At 42.5% G+C, this 22,451-nt stretch overlaps 1 protein-coding gene across 4 annotated transcripts in view; it reads left to right on the plus strand.

Annotated features, from left to right (window-relative positions):
- The window catches only part of WAC (WW domain containing adaptor with coiled-coil), a 92,806-nt gene that overhangs the window by 18,241 nt on the left and 52,114 nt on the right, over window positions 1–22,451 (plus strand). For all 4 annotated transcript variants that reach the window (XM_053260184.1, XM_053260180.1, XM_053260183.1 and 1 more), the window contains exons 4-6: window positions 19,804–19,910; window positions 21,948–22,063; window positions 22,143–22,255. In XM_053260184.1, coding sequence (XP_053116159.1) covers window positions 19,804–19,910; window positions 21,948–22,063; window positions 22,143–22,255 — 336 coding nt within the window. The remainder of the gene's footprint in view (window positions 1–19,803; window positions 19,911–21,947; window positions 22,064–22,142; window positions 22,256–22,451) is intronic.

Genomic DNA, 22,451 nt, shown 5'->3' on the forward strand with positions numbered 1-22,451 from the left:
GTTTGGGGTCGGAAACCTCGGGTCACTTTTCTTACAGAATCGCAGGTTCCTACATTCGGACAACCACAAACCTGAACCTCTGGCATGGTTGCCTCCAGTTTGGCGTGATGTCTGAGGCGGCCTTTCTGTCCAGTTCATTTGAACTGTGGTTTAGTTGATAGTAAATGTGGCATGGCGAGTGAGAGCTTTCTCGCTTGAAGAGCAAACCACAGTTCTCTGAGTTTGTACCAAGTGAAAGCAAAAGCTTTAAGAGTTAAAGCTTTTGCTTTCACTTTGTGTGCAGAGGGGCGGAGAGGGGAAGCACATGAGCTCAAGACTTGCTGTAGCTTGTTTGCAATAATCTACCCCAGATATTCTCAAGGTTGAGTCCCCAGATGTTATTGGACTTCAGTTCCCATAATCCCCAGCTCCAGTGGCCTTTGGTTGGGGATTATGGGCATTGAAGTCCAATATCATCTGGGGACCCAACACTGGGAATCCCTGATCTAAACTATGGTTTAGGTGCCTGACCTGGAGCATGTTCTGGACTTATGAGAAATGTGATTAAATGGCCCAACTAGTGCATGGCAAACTGAATATCAGTCTTCAGTAATTTTGGATTTTAGTGTTGGGAATATGGTTGTTATTGTTGCTATGTTGTGTACTACGCTAAGGAGGATTTTTCAAGATCAATGGTTCTTAGCATATATTTTCCTACTCATTACTTCACAAACATTCTCACTTATAGGATAAGAACACCAGATCAGAAAAATCTTTTTCAGCTTAAGCCATTTATTTTGCTTGGACCCAGAAAACTGCTGGTGGAAGCAGGGTGAAAAGAATTGTTTTCCCAGAAAGGAAAGGTATATGCAGGCAGATGTGAATCAGTGTTGGCCATTCTTTGGGTTGAGGGGAGTGTAAATATGCACTGACTTGTGCTGATGTGGTCTGTGGTGGTCCTTATTTAGCACATCGTTAAGATTCTCTTGGTAAAAACCCTACAGTTGTTTTGGCTTACTAGCAGCCAGGTGATAGATGTATTGCTTATTATTATTATTATTATTATTATTATTATTAATTCAATTTCTATTTTAGAATTCAGAACAAGGAAATACTGAGATAATGAGAGAAATTAAGTGAACTGTATTAAAAGTTCATCTTACTCCCTTCCAGATGCCCCTCATAGAGGTGTGTGTTTAATCCAAAAATTAAGGAAGGGAGCATGAGACATAAAACTTGAGAGCTAATAAACTAAAAAGGTGTGTCAATAAGAGATTGCATTCTATGGCATTTGAAATATTTAAGTATAATGGTGAAACAGTTGATAATTTGAAAGCTGATTGATGTTACATTCCTGGTGGTTAAACTTAAGAACATAAAAACAGCCTTGTTAAGTTAGGCCCAAAGCCTATCTAGTCCTGCATCCTGTTTCACACCGTGACCCACCAGAGGCCTCTGGGAAGCTCACAGGCAAGAGCTGAGCGCGTGCTCCCTCTCTTCCTGTTGCAACTGGTATTTAGAGGCATTCTGCCTCTGAGGCTGGAGATGGCCTATAGCCCTCAGAGTAGTAGCCATAGATAGACCTGTCCTCCATGAATTTATGTAAGCCCCTCTTAAAGCCATCCAGGCTGTTGGCTGTCACCACATCTTGTGGCAAAGAATTCCATAGATTAATTATGCATTTTGTGAAAAAGTACTTTTGTCGGTAATACATTTCTAGGCAGTTTCATGGGATGTTGCAAGAGAAAGAGAAATTTATCTTTATCATGTCTCCCCTCAGTTGTGTTTTTTCCTAAACTAAAAGCCCCAGGGTGTTATAGCCTTGCCTCATAAGGAAGGTTCTCTAGGCCCCTGATTATCTTTGTTGCCCTTTTTCTGCACCTTCTCCAGTTCTACAGTGTCCTTAAGATACGGTGACCAGAACTGTATGCACTACTCCAAATGTGGCCGTACTATAGTTTTGTATAAGGGCTTCATAATTTTGGCAGTTTTATTTTCAGTCTCTTTCCTAATGATTCACAACTGCTGCACATTGAGTAGACACTTTCAACGAGCCGTCCACCACAACCCCAAGATCCCTCTGATCAGTTGCCAAAAGCTCAATTCCCATCAACATACATATATATATATATATATATATATATATATATATATATATATATATATATATATGCAGTTGTGGGGGGTTTTGCCCCAATATGCATCCCTTTACACTTCCTTACATTGAACCACATTTGCCATTTTGTTACCCACTCTCCCACTTTGGAGAGATCCTTTTGGAGCTCCTTGCAATCTCTTTTGGATTTTACTTTCGTGTCATCTGCAAATTTGGCCACCTTGCTGCTTACCCCAACTTATAGATTATTTATGATCTTTAAATTCAGCTTTAAAATTTGAATTTCATATTTCAGATACAAACTACTCAGTAACCTGTATGGTAGCTAAATTTTGTGTAGCAGCAGTGAAAATATGCCAACAAATGACTTCATCATCCATTTGATTGTAACTTTTATTTTGTTACTGTTCTTCATTTATGTATTTGATTATTGAGCTAAATAAAGTTTGATTGATGTAAAACTCAGTGTTATGAGTTAGGTGAGAGAGTGTGAATTCCATGCTAACACACATTTTATGAGAAATTATGAATTTCTTATTCCACATTTTTCTATTGTAAGCTCATATTTCTAGGCAGATATCCGTTCTGCTTTTAGGGAATTAAGGAAATTTAATTCTTAATTAATTAATAGAATTAAGTTCTATTTTAGCAGTTGTCCAAGTTATACAAGTTAAGATTATATTGTGTACCTCTTGAAGCATACTAGTATATTCCTTGAGAGTTAGTTTTTTCTGAACTAACAGTCAGCCTTTTTTGTTATTAGGGGAGGCGATGATATTTGAATGTGTGTAAACTAGTAGCTTTGGTCACTTGCAATTTATTAATGTGCTTGATTCTATTTCATAAGAGTAAAGGAGGGAGTTGCTTATTTCCCTCTGTTTCTCCCCCCCCCCCGAAATATTTTCTTAGTATATGCATTTAGGCTTTTTGTAATGCCATGTTCCTGACTGCTTGTTTTTAAATGAGAGAGAGAGAATTTTTAATCAAATATATTTCTGTATGGTGCATTGTGGCTAGGGTTGGAGCTAATCTTCCTGACAAAAGGCACAACTGATATCTTTGTTGTGTTTGCCTCTCTGATCGTATTATGGTGTATTATTGCCTATGCTGCTTGAAGTTTACAGAGAAAATGTGATTTAATCTGGGTTTAAGGTTAAGAGCATCTGTGTGAAAGGGCTTTTACAATTTGGGACAAAATGTCAGCTATTGCCCAGTCTGACCCCATGCTAATGACAGACCTTCTGCAAATGCAGTCCCAATTAATCTGACATTCATTTACTGGTCAATGACTGAAATAAACTTATCTATCTGATATTCATGTTGGCTTACTTTAGATTCTGTACAGACTGATGTCTTTAACAACTAATTCCCATACATAAGTTGTCTAGCTTATCAGAAAGGGCATAACCTTGCAAGTTGTTGGACTTCAGAAAGTGTGAGTGATACCTATAGAAGTTACTCTTAGTCCTAAAAAGTGAGCAGAGAGAAATATCAAGATGTTGCTCTGATCTCTCACTATGCAAGTAAATGAGTGACATGGTGCAGACTAGTGCTTTGACTCCTCTTCAGCTTCATTGTTGGAGTCAAACTCAATATTAGTGTATTGAGTATTGAACAGTTCTGGGCCATTGTCCATCTACACTGGATATTGCTTGCAATTCTTTACCCCATGTCAAGTGGTAGTTTAGATGCACCAATTATTTTTATTGTTCTGAGAGACAGACAGTGGTAACACATTTGTCTGCTGGTGAGTGATTACAAATGCCTCCTACCTGTATCCCTCAGTGCATGAGGAATCCTATAGCCCTTAACCTATGAGTAATGATCCTCTTCAAAGTTATTATAGGTGCTCAGAGAGCAAGAGCAACCAGTTGCTGGATGTCTGAGTCCACATAATGGCTGGAAAATGGCTTCTTGTTACAATATTAGGGAAGAAAACATGGCTATTCTTCTTTGTCTAGCCCACTGTTCTTCGTTGTGTGGTTTGAACAGATCCCATTGGCCTCCCCTTGCTTGCATCTCTCCCTCCTTTTCCTGCTGCCTCTAGTCCCCTTGGCATGTGTGCATTCACTCTTTCTCTTCACCCCCTGTCATCTATGCTCCCTCCCTGCTCTTGCCGTGGCTACTATATCCTCCTGCCACATATGCTATCTCTGTCTCTTCTGATGCTGTGCCCACCGCACTCATGCATGCTCCCTTTCTCTTTATCCTGCTACTCTGCACTCTGTTTCTCTCTCTTGCTGCACACATTCTCTTTTTCTCGCATCCCTTCTCCTCCTCCTGTCTCCATGAGTGTTGTCTGTTTCCTGCCCTGGCCACTGCACCTGTGCGCATGCTCTCTTGCTCCTCTCCCCCTCTTGTCATGCATGCTGTCTCTCTCCTGCCCTGCTGTTGTGGTCACTGCACTCGCACTCTCCCTCTCTTGCTCCCCTCCTCCTGTCGCTGGGTTATTTTATCATATTTTTATACCGCCTGATGTGTAAATCTCTTGGCGGTGTACAAATTTTAATATTAAAAATCACAGGTTAAAATACGTAAAACACAATAAAAACAATATAAAACAAATTATTAAAATAATTAATAATGTTAAGATGATATCTCTGCATATTGAAACCAATATCCTGTTGAATATGGATGAAATAAGGGTCCCTCCTTCTCTGACAACTTTTAAAAAGACTGTCGATGCATTTGTTCACCCAGGCTTTCAATTATTTACAGTTTTTGAGTTTTTACAGTTTTAATATTGTGTTAAATTGTTTTATTGCCTTATTAATTTGTATTACACTTATTGTAAATTGCTCAGACGTAAGCTTTGGGTGGGATGGATGGGTGGATGGATAAATAAATAAAAGAAACATCAGTGGAATAGATCCCCTAGCTGGTCTGCACATTCAGAATTCTGATTATATGTAGCTTCCTCGAATGGCTTCTTGACTTACAGGTCCATATTCATGTGCAAGCATATTCAGATTTGTCCAATCTCCAAATGGCAGAATCATTGTATTGTAAACAGTTCAACTTGTGCTTAGTACCACTTAGTTATTCTTTTGGGTTGGGAGCTGACTTCAAGGTTTTGCAAATGCTTTGGTTTGGAAGAAACTGCAACAAATCACTAATAAAAATGGGCTGCACTGTAGAGTACACAGACCTTCCACCTTCCCACATCTAGTAATCTACTCTCTCAACTAGCATTTTGCTTGAAGCAATCACACTGCTCCGGAAAAAAGTCATCAAATCCATCCCACGAACATGTTGTCTTTGTGGGTTCTAGCCAAATAATTTCACAGTACCAAAAAGGGGCTCTTGTCTATGTTCCCCATTAGATCTTTGAACTGTAAACAAATGTATAAGGGCAAAGTTTTACATGATCTCTATACCAAGTCTTCTACCTTTTCTTTGTATGGGGTATGAGTTTTCTGTAAACCACACTGTTGCTTATTTTTCTATTACCCAGAACATGGTTAATACATCTATTTTGGCATAGGTTCTAAAATCAGTATTGAATACTTCCTTTTGGACCTTTAGTTACTGTAGGAGTTTTCACAAAATGTATATGACTACAGTAACTTTGCAAGGTACCATGATGTTCTATTACTTAGCCAGTTTGGCTATGCATGGCAGAGTGGAAAGTACAGTTTTTTCAGGATTTAAACTTACCCTTTCTCTGTCCAACATCAAGGGGCATGTCTAGACCAAATCTCAAGCAGATGTCTACCAAAGGAGCCAGTTTATTGAAACATTGTTGGACTTCCTACTCAATCAAGCATGTCTTCATAAATCCAGGGAACAAATTGTAATATTTCCTCAAAACCTTTTCCAGACCTCTATTCAGCCTGCTCATCAAATCCAGTGCCCATTAGATTTCTTGGCAGCTACTACCTCAATAATTCTGAGGAATCCATATGTCCTCGGTCCAGAGTTTCCTGTCAGAATTGAAATCTCAGTGGGACAGTCAATCCAGACTTTTTAACCTACCAGACACTGTTCTTCACTCGTTACTTTGGAACACCCAAGCTGACAATCTGTTTAAGGTATACCATTTTGCTGTCCATATGACTCCATTACCATCACTATTTGTGTTTTTAATCTGGTGATAAGGTGCACATTGCTCCTGTCTCTCAAAGTCACTGGAGCTTGGACCCCATGAGAGTGCAAGGCTCATTTCAACATTCTGGAACTTTTTGTTCTCTTCAGAACACTACATTCTTGGGGGGAAAGGACTACACAATCCCCAAAGGGATCCATACATCGTGATCATTAACTGTAAACCCACACATCTGGGCCAGGGTGCATGTGGTTTTTTAAAAAAACACTACACAAGCCTCAATTGATTCATAAAGCTTTTTGACCATTCATAAACTAACTAGGACACTTGCGTTCCTTGACCCACAGTTCAAACACAAAACTAACTTGAACATATAACACATTTGTAAGGGAAAAAATTTAAAACTACAACATGTGCCCCTTGCCTTGCAGTTCTTGTGCCAGACCTTTTGAATCACAAACCAACTTGAGCATAGTGCATTATTTTTTTAAAAAAATTGCTCAGATGTAACAGTTCCACTTTCACTAGATGTGAAGTACTCTATAGATAGAGAACACTTTCTGGCAGCTTTACTGCAGTAGAGAAAAATACATTAATCACAGGTTTGATGGAGTCTTGCCATTTTAGACTACATGTATGCACAATTTCGGAAAACTAAGCCTAGCCATTCTGGAAATCTAAAGGCTTGGGTGAAGCAGCAGGTATGTTGCACTTTTTTTTTTTTTTTTTAAATGAAGGCAAAGGGCAGATTCCTTCACATGAGGGGTGGAATAATGGTCAAGACCTTCAGTTCCAGATGTTTTTGTAATCTTTTGCCATGAAACAGGCCACTTATAGGACTTAGACTTTTTTGAATTTATTTTAAATTTTAAAAATCATTAAAAATTAACGGATTAACTGATCCACTTCAAAATCACTACACAGAGTCCTGCTAACCTGTTCTACATCTGAGTCCAATTTCAGAACAATAGGACAAGCCATTCTTGAACTATAAAAGGGGGTGAAAAGTGAGGTGGTGATTACCCTTTTTATGAGGGCAATGGGAAGATTCCCCCACATGGGTGTGAAATGATAGTCCAAGGCAGGGCTTAAGTTGTAGAAGTTTTTGTAATTTTCTACCATAAACAAGCCACCAATAGAACTTTGACTTGTTTGAAGTGTTATTTCAAAAAATGAAAAAAAATCAGTAATCAATTGACTGATCTGCTTCAAAATCAGTACACAGAGTACTGATAACTTGTCCTACATCTGTGTCAAATTTCATAACCATAGGCCAAGCCATTCCGGAAATATAAAAGGGACTCTCTTTTCCCTTGGGAAAAATCATGGAGTCCTCTAGGAGAGTGGGCACATGGACTACTGGTGCCCCTGGTTGTAGTGAACAATGCAACAATCATGTACTACATAAACTGGGAGATATGGCTTCCAGAACCTTATGTTCCTTAGCGCACACTCTTTGAAAGTAGTGCATCCAGCACAACATCACATCTTTTGGTGGTTCACATAGCGATAATATCCAACAATCTGTCACACTTGTGCAGCAGAAGGAGATGGTCCACAAATGGAGCATCAATCGTTGATACAGTTGACTAATTTTTTCAAGAAGGGGGTTTAGCCATAGCGAACCCTCTGGCCTAAAATACAAAATGCTGCAAGTTCTGTAGCAGAGTGTGTCAAGTGGGTCCTGTTCAATGTTTCCTCTATTCCCCCCCCCCCCCCATCTGTGTGCAGAATGAGGTTTGTTCTGGGTGGCAACATCAAGGCGGTGTGTGCATGTACGTACATCCCCTGCTAACTGAGCAAGTAGTGATTCTCTTTATTTAGTGGGGGCGGGGGGGGTGGAGCAACTGGCCCTATCCATCTACAGGACAGCATCCCTCTAGTGGCTGTTTCTGGTGTCTATCTTATGTTTCTTTTTTGGATTGTGAGCCCTTTGGGGACAGGGAGCCATTTTATTTTATTTTTCTCTATATGAACAGCTTTGGTGAGAACTTCTGTTGAAAAGTGGTATATTAATACTCATTGTAGTAGTTAGTAGAGTGGGGCCTTCGTTATTCAAACTGAGTGGAATCTAAATTTTAACTGAGGGGACAACAAAAAACTTTTGAGTGCAAGCACATGCATACCTTGTTGTTTTATCTGAATAAGACTGCAAACCTGAATTGTAACATTTTAAGTGGTTAAACCCTTTTTTGTGAACCATCAAAACTGTTATTTTAAATCAATACTACTTGCAGAGTATGTTGAACAGTACTTTCTCTTTTTAGGGGTTTATTTGACCTCTAATGTTTGCAAGCAACTTGCAATTTCATCTCAGTGGATAACCAGCTTTAATGCCACCTCTCAAATCAAAAACCTTCAAATGATCCTTGTAACTTGTTTACATAAATATTACCTCTAGACAAAATGCCTAGATGAGACTTCTACTGGAAACGATGATAGCTTCTGCTGGAGCTAGATGAGTCCAGCTCCTTTGGTGATTTTATTATTTTATTTTCATTCATTTTTATATCCCGCTCTTCCTTCAAGGAGCCCAGAGTGGTATACTACATACTTAGGATCTGGATCGAGATCTGTCGACAGCCATAAGAATGGGGTTCTGCGCCTGCGCAGGAATCCCTGCGATAGCCATGCCTCAGCTTGTCGAGGCGCCCAAGCCCCGCCCACACGCAGCGCGTGCTATTTAAGAGCGGGGCTGGGCGCCATGTTCCTCAGTTCTTCTCCGACCGCCTTCGCGCGTGGACCTCGGTCTGCCGCCTCTTTGTCGGAAAGTTACCTCAGTATTCTCTTCAGAGACGATTTCTTTTTCTCGGACTGATCGCTTCGTGTATGACCCTCTTTTTCTGGCTGACAGACTCCTCTAAAGTTGACAAGGAATGGCTGCCGACCAACGACTGGCTTGATGCGGACTCGACTTGACTTCCCTGTCGTCGCACTATGGCGGACGATAAAAAGTCTTTTAAGAGGTGTAAGGGTTGCGATGCAAAGCTCCCTTCCAAAGACCTCCATGAATTGTGCCTTATGTGCCTGGGCGAAGAACATAATATTTCAATTTGTAAAATTTGTCTGTCTTTTTCGAAGCAGACACGAAAAAATAGAGCACTTCGCCTCAGAGCGGCAATCTATGATGAGGTGTTAAGTCCCTCGACACCGGGCACACCTCACCCCTCGACATCGAGAGCACAATCTGCTTCCACACCGTGTTCGAGGTCGAAAACTTCGACGTCGACGCATCCGGGATCTCCACGTTCAAAGTCCATATCCTCGACTTCAAAAAAGTCCAGACCTTTGACATCGAACCGTCCGTTGCCTACGAGCGAAGTCTCCTCGGTTGCAAAGACATCCTCGACACCGAACAGCCGTAAGCGTCGAGTTTCATTGACCTCCAGTAGTGACCCCGATGCCAACGAAACAGCGACAACATCTACGACAAAACGTCGATGATTGATTGATCTAACGGGAGACGCTATGCCTCCCCCTACTGCTCGACATCGACCATCTTCGACGCTGACTCACCTGTCGACACTGAGGCCATCGACACCGAACGTTTCGGCTTCGAGAGCAAGATCCCTCTCGCCTGCTCCGACACCGGTTCCCTCCTCTCCACCTTCAACACCACTGCCTCCGGGACCTAGCGCGCTGCTGTCGCTACACACGCTGTTGATTACTGCATCAAGGCAGGTCACCCCTCGATATCGATCTCCACCCCCGAACTTCGATATCGACGGAGATACTCAAGAGGCTGAAATTGGTCTACATCTGACTACGACTCAGTCGCTCCTGTCGCTCTTGGACTCCACAGCAAGCACACCTTCACAAGCCACGTTTCGAGGTTTTCCGGCATCGGAGGAGGAGTCTCATTCAACTTCGACTCATCCTGTCCACGAAGTACCATCGCTCTCTGCGGCCCAGCTGCAAAGCCCCTTGCCTTGGCACACTTGTGGGTTCACCCATACCCCCCCGCCACATATACCTGGTTCGGGCCCTGCAATCTCGACTGGTTCTCAAACCTCTTTACCAACCGTGTCATGGGAACCACTGATGTCTCTTCCTGCCCCAGTGGCTGTACGCACGATATCTGCATCTACTAATACTCCCTCCACAGCAACTAGACACTCAGCGACGCAAACACCTACAGTTATCACCTTCAATGCCTGCGTGCAAACGAAACCGCTGGTAACCCATTCTGTAGCGGCTCAGACAGCACCCCTGCCTTCACCTCCCGCTCCTTCAGTGCGTTCTCAAAGGACCGCACCTACTTCTCCAACAGCCTCGCCTTCTGAACATTATGGCTCGTCTGATTTCGAATCGGACCCCGAAGGAGAGGAGACCATTATTGAGCCTCCCACGGATGTGGCACCGACAGTGTATGTTTTACCCAACTAAGAAATGAAAGCGTACCACCGTCATGTGCGTACCATGGCAGACGCCCTAGGGCTTGACCTACACTCCGAACTGGCGACAATAGATGATCCAATCTATAATTTTATGTTGAAGTCACAATCGACGACCCCAGTAGCCCTCCCGATGCTCCCTGTAATCACAAGGGCAGCTAAATGTGCTTGGGAAGTACTCCATACTTCCACCCCTACTTCTAAAAGGCTGGAGAGCCTTTATCGTATAATGGAAAAAGACAATACGTACCTTCTAAAACATCCGGCTCCCAATTCCCTCGTAATTGACTGTGCCTCTACGTCAAAATCTGCGAAGCGGCATATTGTTCCTCCTGAAAGAGAGGGAAGGAAATTAGACCTCTTAGGCCGGAAAATCTATTCAACTGCGTGCCTCTCAATCAAAGTTGCTAATTACGCAGCGTGCACCGCCAAATACACTCACAGTCTTTGGGAAGGATTGTTTACTGAACTTGACAACCTGTCACCGGAGGAGTTCAAGGTTAACTTTCAAAGGGTTCTGGAACGCTCAGGCGATCTGACTAGGCAACAACTCAGTATTGCCAAACACCTAGCTCAGAGCGAGTCCAGAGCCATGACGGCCGCTATCACTCTTCGCAGGCATGCTTGGCTCCGGTCTACTACCTTGCAAATGGACATGAGAGAAAAGATAGAAGGTCTTCCTTTTGACGGCTCCGGCCTGTTTAGCGAAACCACAGATGCCACAATGGAACAACTTAAAAAATCTAAGTTTACTGCGCAAACGTTTACCGCGCGACCATCCACTTCTACGTACGTGTCCAAGTACCGTTCCACGTATAATAAGCAGCGCCCTTCTTTCAGACAACAAGACCGTAGAGACTTCCGCAAGTCCTACCAGCCTTATCACTGGCGCACTTACCAGAACAAGTTCAAAACAAATCAGCCCCAACGTACCAAAGGGCCAGAAACTCAGAAGCGCCTTTGAAACTCAGGTCCGTCCACCACCAATTCTCCACTCCCCGTCCCCACCGTCGGGGGCAATAACATCTCAACTGATGGGTCCCTCCAACGACCCCTGGCCAGCTCAACCCTCCATCAGGCTGGCAAGCCATGCCCCCGCATGGCAACATATAACATCAGACCGTTGGGTCTTGCAGATCGTATCTTCAGGATATGCCGTCGAATTCAAGTCGATTCCACGGTTCAGGGGAATAACATTCACCCCTCCTTCCTCTACACTACAGGAGGAGGTCAGGGAACTACTGGAGAAGGGGGCAATCGCCCCAGTACGGTGGACGGACAGACAGGATGGATTCTACTCCCGTTATTTTCAAATTCCGAAACAGGACGGGGGCATTTGTCCGATTATGGACTTACGCAACCTAAACACGTTTGTTCATGTCAGGAAGTTCAGAATGATGGCGTTGCAGCAAATCCTCCCGCACCTCCAAGGGGAACAGTGGTTGGCAACGCTGGATCTCAAGGACGCCTATTTCCATGTGAACATTCAGCCTCCACATCGGAAATTCCTACGCTTCACGGTCGGTCACCAAGTGTACCAATACAATGTATTGCCCTTCGGCCTGTCCTCCGCCCCAAGGGTCTTTACGAAATGTATGGCGCCAGTGATTGCCTACCTGAGAACACATGGCATCACGGTCTACCCTTACCTGGACGACTGGCTCCTGGCCTCAAGGGATCCAGATGAGTTACATTTGCAGATCCATTATGTTCTGTCGGTCCTTCACGACCTGGGCATCCAAGTCAATTGGAAAAAGTCACACCTGGAACCTATGCGGGTGGCAAACTACATAGGAACGGTATTAGACACAATGCGCCAAAGAGCATACTTACCAGAAGAGAGGTATGTCTTGATCAAGGACATGGTAGCGCTCTTTCGGGATCACCCCACCCAGCCGGCACGCTCCATCCAGCGCTTATTGGGCCTTATGGCCTCCTGCAATGTGGTGATTCACTATGCCCGTCTAAAAATGAGGACGCTTCAGCTCTGGTTCCTCTCAGTTTTTCACCCTGCAAGACACAACCAAGAGAAACGCCTACTAATACCTACTCCCATACTTCAATCTCTCTCCTGGTGGACGGAACGCAGGAACCTCCTGGAGGGAGTACCTTTCCCGCTTCCTTCCCCAACAGTCTGGCTAACAATGGATGCCTCCCTGCTAGGATGGGGAGCGCATTGTGCAGGCCGCTGCCGGACGCAGGGCAAGTGGTCCCTCAACCAAACTCAACTCCATATAAACTTCCTAGAATTGCTGGCAGTTTTTCTGGCTCTACGGTCCTTCCTACCACTGTTGCAAGGCAGCTGTGTACAAGTACAATTAGACAACACGACAGCGCAAGCATACATAAACCGCCAAGGCGGGACGGTCTCCCGGAGCTTGTGCGCTCTAGTCCTCCAGATGTGGCACTGGTGCATCCGCCACAAAATTTACCTTCTCGCAGCCCACATCAAGGGCCTAGAGAACAGCTTGGCGGACAGTCTCAGTCGAGTATTCCTGAACGACACTCACCACGAATGGGAAATCAATCCAAGATACATCAATCCGCTATTCCGTCAGTGGATTCATCCATCAGTGGACCTGTTTGCGACCTCAACAAACAAAAAGTGTGCTTGCTTCTGTTCCAGAGCAGGTCACGACCCACTAGCATTGGGAGATGCTTTTCAGATGGACTGGTCACTAGAAACGCCCTACATGTTTCCACCTCAACCCTTAATTGCCAGAGTGGTGGCTCGACTCCTAGCGCACCCAACTCCCTGCATCCTCGTGACGCCATGGTGGCCGAGACAACCATGGTTTCCACAAGTACTCAGACTGTCCGGAAATCTTTACCATCGCTTCCCACCAGAAGTGGATCTCCTCTCGCAGGACAACGGCCTCGTACTCTACCCAGACATTCTCACTCTCCGTCTGACGGCTTGGTGAATAAACTTTTAGATGATATATTGTTGAATCAAAGGAAATTGTCAACCAGGAGAAATTATCACAGCAAATGGCTTCAATTTAAGGTTTATGCGAAATCCCATGGGTTTCTGCCAAAACGGGCCTCGGTTCGTCGAGTACTCCTCTACTTGTCCACTCTTAAATCGCAGAGCTTGGCAAATGTTTCTATCAAAGTACACCTTGCCGCCCTATCATCCCTTCACCTGGGCTGCGACGGTGTTACTCTCTTCTCACACCCCCTCAGCAAAGCCTTCCTGAAGGGCCTCTCCAATGTCTATCCTCCAATAAGACCGCCGGTGGAACCTTGGAGCCTGTCTTTGGTCCTTTCTTCGCTGACGCAAAAACCCTTCGAACCTCTGGCCTCGACGTCTTTGGAATTGCTATCCTTGAAAACCGTGTTCCTGGTTGCCATCACGACAGCACGTCGGGTGAGTGAGCTCACTGCATTGAGAGTTGACTCCCCGTACACTCAATTTCATGAGGACAAGGTGCGTATGCGACTGGATCCCGCTTTTCTGCTGAAAGTAGTTTCCGATTTTCACTTAAATCAGGACATTATTCTATCTACCTTCTTTAGGAACCCACAATCGGCCCTGGAAAGGTCCATGCATTTGCTGGACGTTCGTAGAGCCCTACTATTCTATATGGCTCGTACGAGGGACTTTAGAGCCTCTTCACGTCTCTTTGTATTATACAGGGCGCTACCAAGGGATCTCCAATTTCTCGTCAAAGATTGTCTAGATGGCTTGTCAACCTCATCGTACTCACGTATGAGATACAGCATAAAGCACCTCCGAAGTCCATCAAAGCCCATTCTACCAGGGCTTATGCTTCATCGTCCGCACACCTCTCAGGGATTGGCTTCCTGGACATATGCAAAGCAGCTACCTGGTCGTCCAATCTCCCATTTGTCAAGCATTACACCATAGATGTGCGCTGTGCTGCAGAGGCTAGTTTTGGGAGAAGTGTCCTAAGAAGGGTGTTGCAATAGCACTACTGCACCCCCCTCCTTGGGGAGCTTGCTAAACACCCATTTTTATGGCTGTCGACGGATCTCAAACCAGATAAACAGGTTGCTCACCTGTAACTGATGATCTGGTAGAGATCCGTCGACATCCATAAGACCCTCCCATCCTTCCCCTCTGCAGTAGTGATGCTCCTCTGTGTGCGTGCTGCTTACTATACTTACCGTATCTATTCGTCTCCACTCATGATGTCCATCTGCGATGATCGTCCTCCTCGGCGGAAGAACTGAGGAACATGGCGCCCAGCCCCGCTCTTGAATAGCACGCGCTGCGTGTGGGCGGGGCTTGGACGCCTCGACAAGCTGAGGCATGGCTACCGCAGGGATTCCTGCGCAGGCGCAGAACCCCATTCTTATGGATAGCAATAGCAATAGCACTTACATTTATATACCGCTCTATAGCCGAAGCTCTCTAAGCGGTTTACAATGATTTAGCATATTGCCCCCAACATTCTGGGTACTCATTTTACCGACCTCGGAAGGATGTCGACGGATCTCTACCAGATCATCAGTTACAGGTGAGCAACCTGTTTTTTTCTCCTCACAACAACCTTGTGAAGTAGGTTAGGCTGAGAGAGAAGTGACTGGCCCAGAGTCACCCAGCAAGTCTCATGGCTGAATGGGGATTTGAACTCGGGTCTCCCCGGTCCTAGTCCGGCACTCTAGCCACTACACCACACTGGCTCCTTTCCAATCCTTGTTCCTATATGACCACCATAATTGGGGGTGGGGGGAAGGACACCAGTACATGATGTATAGGTTCTTCTCTTAATAACCACCATAATGAAAAAAATATAGTATATGATATATACCTGTTGCTTTTCAAAGGGTAGATATTTTCCCATGGTTTTTGGCAATGGTATGGAAAGGTGTTTAATTCATTTGTTACTGGGTGGTAGTACAGATGTGGTGAGTCACTTAATCAGCTGTGGGGTTGTTCATTTCCCTCCCCCTCCATTTCTCCACAGGCCTTAAACATAGTTATTGGACATGGCTTGCTTAGATGTTGGCTTATGACTTAATCTTTACAAAAAGTTTACAACTTTTGGAAGCAGACCCTGTTTTTTCATATCCTGGGTTAAGGATGAGCCATGGTTAATGTTGCAGCTGCAAACATAACCTCATCTATATAGTGATGCCAATATAAGACAACTGGTTTAAGTAACTTTCATTACTGCTGCAGCCCCCTGAGCCTGCTGAAAAGGCTTTGTCAAGAGACTCTTGGTAGTGATGTGGACTGATGCGGGTTTACACAGGAACATAGGAAGCTGCCATATACTGAGTCAGACCATTGGTCTATCTAGCTCAGTATTGTCTACATAGACTGGCAGCGGCTTCTCCAAGGTTGCAGGCCGGAATCTCTCAGCGCTGTCTTGGAGAAGCCAGGGAGGGAACTTGGAACCTAGATGCTCTTCAGAGCGGCTCCATCCCGAGGGGAATATCTTCCAGTGCTCACACTTCTAGTCTCCCTTTCATGTGCAACCAGGGCAGACCCTGCTTAGCTAAGGGGACAAGTCATGCTTGCAACCACAAGACCAGCCCTGCTCATGTTTGTGGGCAGGAAGCTTAGAAAACAAGTGAAGGAAAACCCTTCCCCACAATCACCTTTCGAGCAGCCCATAAAGTTGCTGAGGCTCCCTCAACCTCTGCAATTCTTTTTCACCAGACTTGACACTGCAGTAGCACTAATTACCTCTGCTGGCATTGAATTTGTATGTGATCTGTAGTGAGTAAACCTAATGAGTAGTGGCCCTGGGTTGTGCGCATAGGTTTGATCGTTATGGATTAAGGTTTAGGAGATACATAATTTTTATTTTAATGTTGTCATTTTAAAAGGTTTTTTAAATCCTTTATAGAATTGAAACTTGAAAAGTCTGATAAAATCATTACTATATTTTTTGGTCTGATCTAGGCTGCTTCGGTGTACTCATCACACAACAGTTACCAGGCGATGTGCTGATGTTAGGTTTTCTTTCCCAGAAAAAAGTTTCAATAGTGTTAGTATTTTTTAAAACTAAAAGTCTGAAAAGGAAAGTCTGATAAGTTTTGAAGTTCTGAATCAGCAAATGAGCACGGGAGTAGTTGTATCAAGTGACAAATCATTTTGTTCATTAGAAGTAGTATATACCTTCTAAAAATAGCTGGACCAATATCCTGTTAGATATAGTACACCTCTTATGCTGACTAATGCCAAAGACCACTGTACTTGTACTTTGGGAAGGCATACAAAGGCCCACTCAAGCTAGCCTCCATTGTGTACACATGTTGTGGAATGTTTGTGCATGTTTGCAGAGCACTGTGTCTCCTTTTTGTAGGTATTTAGGAGAGATGTTTCTAGCTCAGTAGTACAGGTGAAACTTGGAAAATTAGAATATTGTGCAAAAGTCCATTAATTTCAGTAATGCAAATTAAAAGGTGAAACTGATATATGAGACAGATGCATTACATGCAAAGCGAGATAAGTCAAGCCTTAATTTGTTATAATTGTGATGATCATGGTGTACAGCTCATGAAAACCCCAAATCCACAATCTCAGAAAATTAGAATATTACATGGAACCAATAAGACAAGGATTGAAGAATAGAACAATATCGGACCTCTGAAAAGTATACAGTGTACTGTGCTTGATTGGCCAGCAAACTCGCCTGACCTGACCCCATAGAGAATCTATGGGGCATTGCCAAGAGAAGGATGAGAGACATGAGACCAAACAATGCAGAATTGCTGAAGGCCGCTAATGAAGCATCCTGGTCTTCCATAATACCTCATCAGTGCCACAGGCTGATAGCATCCATGCTGCGCCGCATTGAGGCAGTAATTGCTGCAAAAGGGGCCCAAACCAAGTACTGAATACATATGCATGCTTATACTTTTCAGAGGTCCGATATTGTTCTATTCTTCAATCCTTGTCTTATTGGTTCCATGTAATATTCTAAGTCTTCTTAGTCTCCTGTTGTTTATATCCATCTCTCCTTTTAAAAAACTTAACAAAATGGGTAGTGTTCAACCCACCCAAGATCAAGACATGGCACGGTTGTGGGTCATTGCCTAGCAGCTAGAGACCATTATAATACAAATTACAAGTATTCAGATTAGTCTTGAATACCTCATTATAAATAACTGTGGGGTGGGTCCTTCAGCTAGTTCAAAATCCACAGAAGCAGACAATTTGATCAGTTGCTTATGCAAGGAAATTGTGAAAGGGCTTCATAGTAGTTTTGCATAGTCATAATAGCAATCTCCATTGTCCTGGAAAAGGATTTTGTCTCTAGGTGAATAATCATGCGATAGGGTTACTTAGGGTAAACTATATCTTTCTTCCATTTAATGATGAGAAGGATTCTGCTCACAGAATGGATCTTTCCCTCCTTCCTGCTGCAGTTCTCCCAAACCTGTCCACCAAGATGACCCTTGAAATGGTATGGGATAAAAAAAACTTTATTTATTTTCTTTGGTTTCTTTTCTAATCACGGGTTAATTATCTGGTGTCTAGAAGATCAAGAGCCCTAGAACTCATATTAGTTTTTTTCAATGCCCTTGCCCTACCAGAATAAGGATTTCTAGTGATATTGAATATTTCTGGGTGGTTTTTTTTTGTTTAGACTTTTGGATTCTTTTTAGATTACTTAGGATTCCATTCCCCCCCTTAACTTAATGAACAACATAATTAAAGGAACCTATATTCACTGCATAAATCATTCATTACTTTGTATTGAACCTTTTTTTGCTGTTCAGAGAGATGTTGGGGTGAAAAAGATCCCCGACCTTTTAAAAATTTCTTGGTTTAATTTTTATGATAGGTATTTTCACTGCAGAACACAACTGGTGTTTACCTATATGGAAGGGTTGGTTCTCCTCTCTCTGTCCAGCCCTGGGAGGCTCAAAATTTTATATAGAGGCCTAGATTTAGATTTTGTGTGGCTAGTTAATTACATATATTTTACTTATTACATAAAATAGTATTACTTTTGTATTTTTCTTATGATTGGGTTTTTCTTTTCTTTTCTTTGTCAATCGTAAGAGATATAACATTTCTGGTTTTTTACTTATATTAGTAATAAAAGCATTTTAAAAATCTTTTAAAAAGAAAAGAAAGAAATGATATGGGATAATGGTGTGTGTGTGAGAGAGAGAGAGAGAGGAGAAAATGGATAAAATACAGTCATCTACAAGAGGTTATGAATAAATTGGCATGCATATTCTCAGGCTTTCCTTTGTGTCTTTCTGAGAGCAGTGAATTGATAGGAAAAAGATGTGTTTGGCATATTTTGTTACATAACAGGCCCAGTGATACTCAAAAGTCTTAACATGCAGGCACTCTTGATTTTGGGACACTTTTGAACAGCATGCATGCTCTTGTTTGAAATGTCTGGCTCTCATAGTTGCAGGGGAAAGTTTGAAAATGTGGGAGATTGTCTATTTGTAAACAAAACAGATTTTTTTGTTTTGCTTTTTCTGTATTCATGCAAGTATACCAAGCAAGATTGCTTGCTTGCCTGAAGGCTAAGGTTGCAACCTACATACACTTGTTTGGAAGTAAATCCTATTGAACAAAGTAAGAGTTACTCATGAATAAATATGCATAGGATTGGGTTGTAATGTGTCCAGAATTTTCAAGAAACATTTGATGTCCTCTATTTTGAGGGGCAGATGTTTCCTTTTCCGGGTTATCCAATATTGAAGTTTCGTGGGCTGTCATATTTGATATTCTGAACTGCTTATGGACTTTTTTTGTATGGGGTGGTTTTTAAATGTGCTAAATACATAAATATTCTAGCTTTCTGTATTGTATGGAATTTACCTTAATTCTAGAGTACACTTTGACACCTATTTTGAGAGAGAGGAATGCAGATACTGTATCCTATTCAGACTTCTTTTGTAGTTAAAGTACTTTGAACTATGTGTACCACATTCTGGGCCACGTGGAAACATCTTATTTTGCAACTCCCATAAGTGAGTAGCATCAGCTGCTTTTACACATAAAACAAGTGATTTTAAATTGATTATACCTCACTGCAGATTTATGTTGAATACGAAGCTGTTTTGTACTTTTTTGTCTATCTCCTAGAAGTTTGAAACTTATATTTAGGCAGTCTGCCTTTGCTAGGTATAAATGAACCTCACAACCTGTTCTTCTCTTGAAAAATATTTGTGGCTGTGTTCAGTGAAGGAAAGAATTGGTATAGCAACAATACAAAGCAGGGTTACGTTTAGATATTGGCTTGTTTTATACTTAAAGGATGATAAAACATCTTAAAACTTGTATAGGAAAACTAATACAAACATTTAACTGTGTTTTCTAGGGACCAGTTACTCTCCACAAGAAAATTCTCATAACCATAGTGCTCTTCATAGCTCAAATTCACACTCTTCTAATCCTAGCAATAATCCAAGCAAGACTTCTGATGCAGTAAGTATTGACAATGAATTTTGTACCCAAATTTTAATATATTAATATATTAATAGTATATTCCCTTATCAGAAGTTGAAATTCCTGCTAATTTTTAGACCTCAGTAGAACAGTACTGTTCATATTGTGTTTACAGGGGATTTCTGATCAAAAGTATATGCAGTATTTGAACTCAAAACAAATTGTGAGTGATGTGTATATGATGCAGAAAGTTACTCTTAGCTGGTTCAGTCTAGCATCTAAACAATTTGGTCATGGATGGCTAGCTTTCCATATGGGGTCCCATGTTCCCTTGCCCCCTCTTCTTCTTTGTGTGCCAGAGAAGGGGGGAATGAGAGCTCATACTTTCAAAATAGTCACAGTTCCTTGTTAAATTCTGAACTCAAGGAATTGTTTGGTTCTGACTGTGGTTTAACAACTAGTGTCAAGCCACAGTCTAATCCTGGTTTGTTTTGACAACCTACACCTAGAACAAACCATAGTTCTCAGAATTTGGTTCAACAAGGGACTGTGGTTGGTTGGCAAGTGGAAGCTTTTGATATCCTCTTGACAAATAAAGGAGGGGAAGTGGGAGCATGTAAGCCCATTGGGAAGGAGGACAGGCTCACTTACAATAGTCTAAACTTTTGTTTAGATCAGATCTGCACAACATAAGGCCCGGGGGCTGGATCTGGCCCACAGGGACTGGTCCCAAAAGTAGGAATATCCTGCAGCAACCACACTCCAATAAGGCAGAGGATCACTCTTTGGATCAGTTCCATTTTCTCCGAGGGAGCAAACTTCTGTTCTCTCTCAAATAGCCTTACAGCACCATCCTATGCATGTTTACTCAGAAATATTCCCACAGTGTTCCCAGTGATGCTTACTCCTAAGTAAGCAAGCTAGGATTACAACCTGAAAGCAACTGTAATTTAGGGAGATGAGAGGACTTGACATTTGTTTGAGGCTGGCATGCACTCCATGTTACCCAGTGACTTTGCAGGCACAGGGTCTATTTTCTGGCCGCTATGCTTAGTTAAAATTGTGGACCTCTTGACAAGCAGAAAAGATCTACCAGTGTCTAATAATTGCTTTCATTATTATTTTTAATGTAAGAATGTGCTGAAAATCTACCTTGACCCCCAAACACCGTGGGTTCTGCCCATTGGGGCATTTGAGTTGTGAACCCCCTGGTTTAGATGCTCATGTGAATTCAGCCATTATCTTGCCTTTTAAAAAAAATGCAGTGTTGGAGTTAGAGGAAAGTTTAGAATTGTTTGTGGAAAGTGTTGTGGGTGGCAAGTTCAAAAGTATGTGGAATAGAAAATACCAAGATTCATGAGGGAAGAATAGATCTGCAGTTACAGACACAGAACCATTGCAGGTGGTAGCAGGCCATGGAGTTGGGCACTATTCCGCTATTCTGCCTCTTGATTTGTCGGATTGAATCCTTAATACTTGTTTTGTGAATTTAGGAACAATCTCAAATTCCTATTCAGATACTTAATTCAACACAGTTCTGAAATGCAGTTGGGTTGTTTTGAGATCTATTCCAGAGTTGTTAGTTGTAAAAACTTAGTGAAAAACCAAGGGAGACAGTAGCAGAAGAGATTCAAGTATATTGGGTGGACGCAGTAAAAGTGTTTCCACTGGCCCAAAGGTAGGAGGAGGTCTGTAGTTCAGGAGTAGAGAGAACAGATTGCATGAAGAAGGTTCCAGGTTCAATCTCTGGCATCTCCAGATAGGGCTGAGAAAGGGCTCCTGTGAAATTTTGGAGAGCCTCTGCCAGTCAACATAGTCAGTACTAAAACAAAATGATAATGGTCTGACTTGGGATAAAACAGCTTTGTATGTTCAAATCTCTCTCTGAGAGATACTACTAGTAAACAAAAGCTGTTCAGTTTGAAAGTGAGGATATGATGTTACCCTAATCATGCTTCACTGAATTTATCCTGAAAATAGTATTTTAAACTAAACACACACTGAGCTCCATAATTGGGAAGATCATGGCATTGATATAATGTATTGAGTTTATTCCGTTGTGTGTTTCCCCTTAAGTCCTACGATTCTGCAGATGACTGGTCTGAGCACATTAGTTCTTCTGGCAAAAAGTACTACTATAACTGCCGAACAGAGGTTTCACAGTGGGAAAAACCAAAAGAATGGCTTGAAAGGTAAGACTGTACAACAGTAGATATAATGCAGAGTAGTATGCTTGATAAAAATTTTAACTACTTGCTTTTTCTACCTCAGAGAGCAGAGACAAAAAGAAGCAAGCAAAATGTCTGTCAACAGTTTCCCAAAAGACAGGGATTACAGAAGAGAGGTGATGCAGGCAACGACTGCCAGTGGGTTTGGTAGTGGAAGTATGTATGGTTTAATAGAACATATTTTTGTCTTTCTTTTTGGAGGGTGAAGTGGTGGCACTTCTTTCAACAGTTTTACAAATATTCCAGACGTTGTTTATGTATATATTTCCAGTGCTTGGTGTACTCAAGTTTGCAGACTGTTAAAGTTTGAGTGAGCATGAATTACATAACACTTGAAATTTTCTGTTGTCTG

Source organism: Hemicordylus capensis, chromosome 6 (assembly GCF_027244095.1).
Source record: "Hemicordylus capensis ecotype Gifberg chromosome 6, rHemCap1.1.pri, whole genome shotgun sequence".
NCBI classification, from domain to species: Eukaryota; Metazoa; Chordata; class Lepidosauria; order Squamata; family Cordylidae; genus Hemicordylus; species Hemicordylus capensis.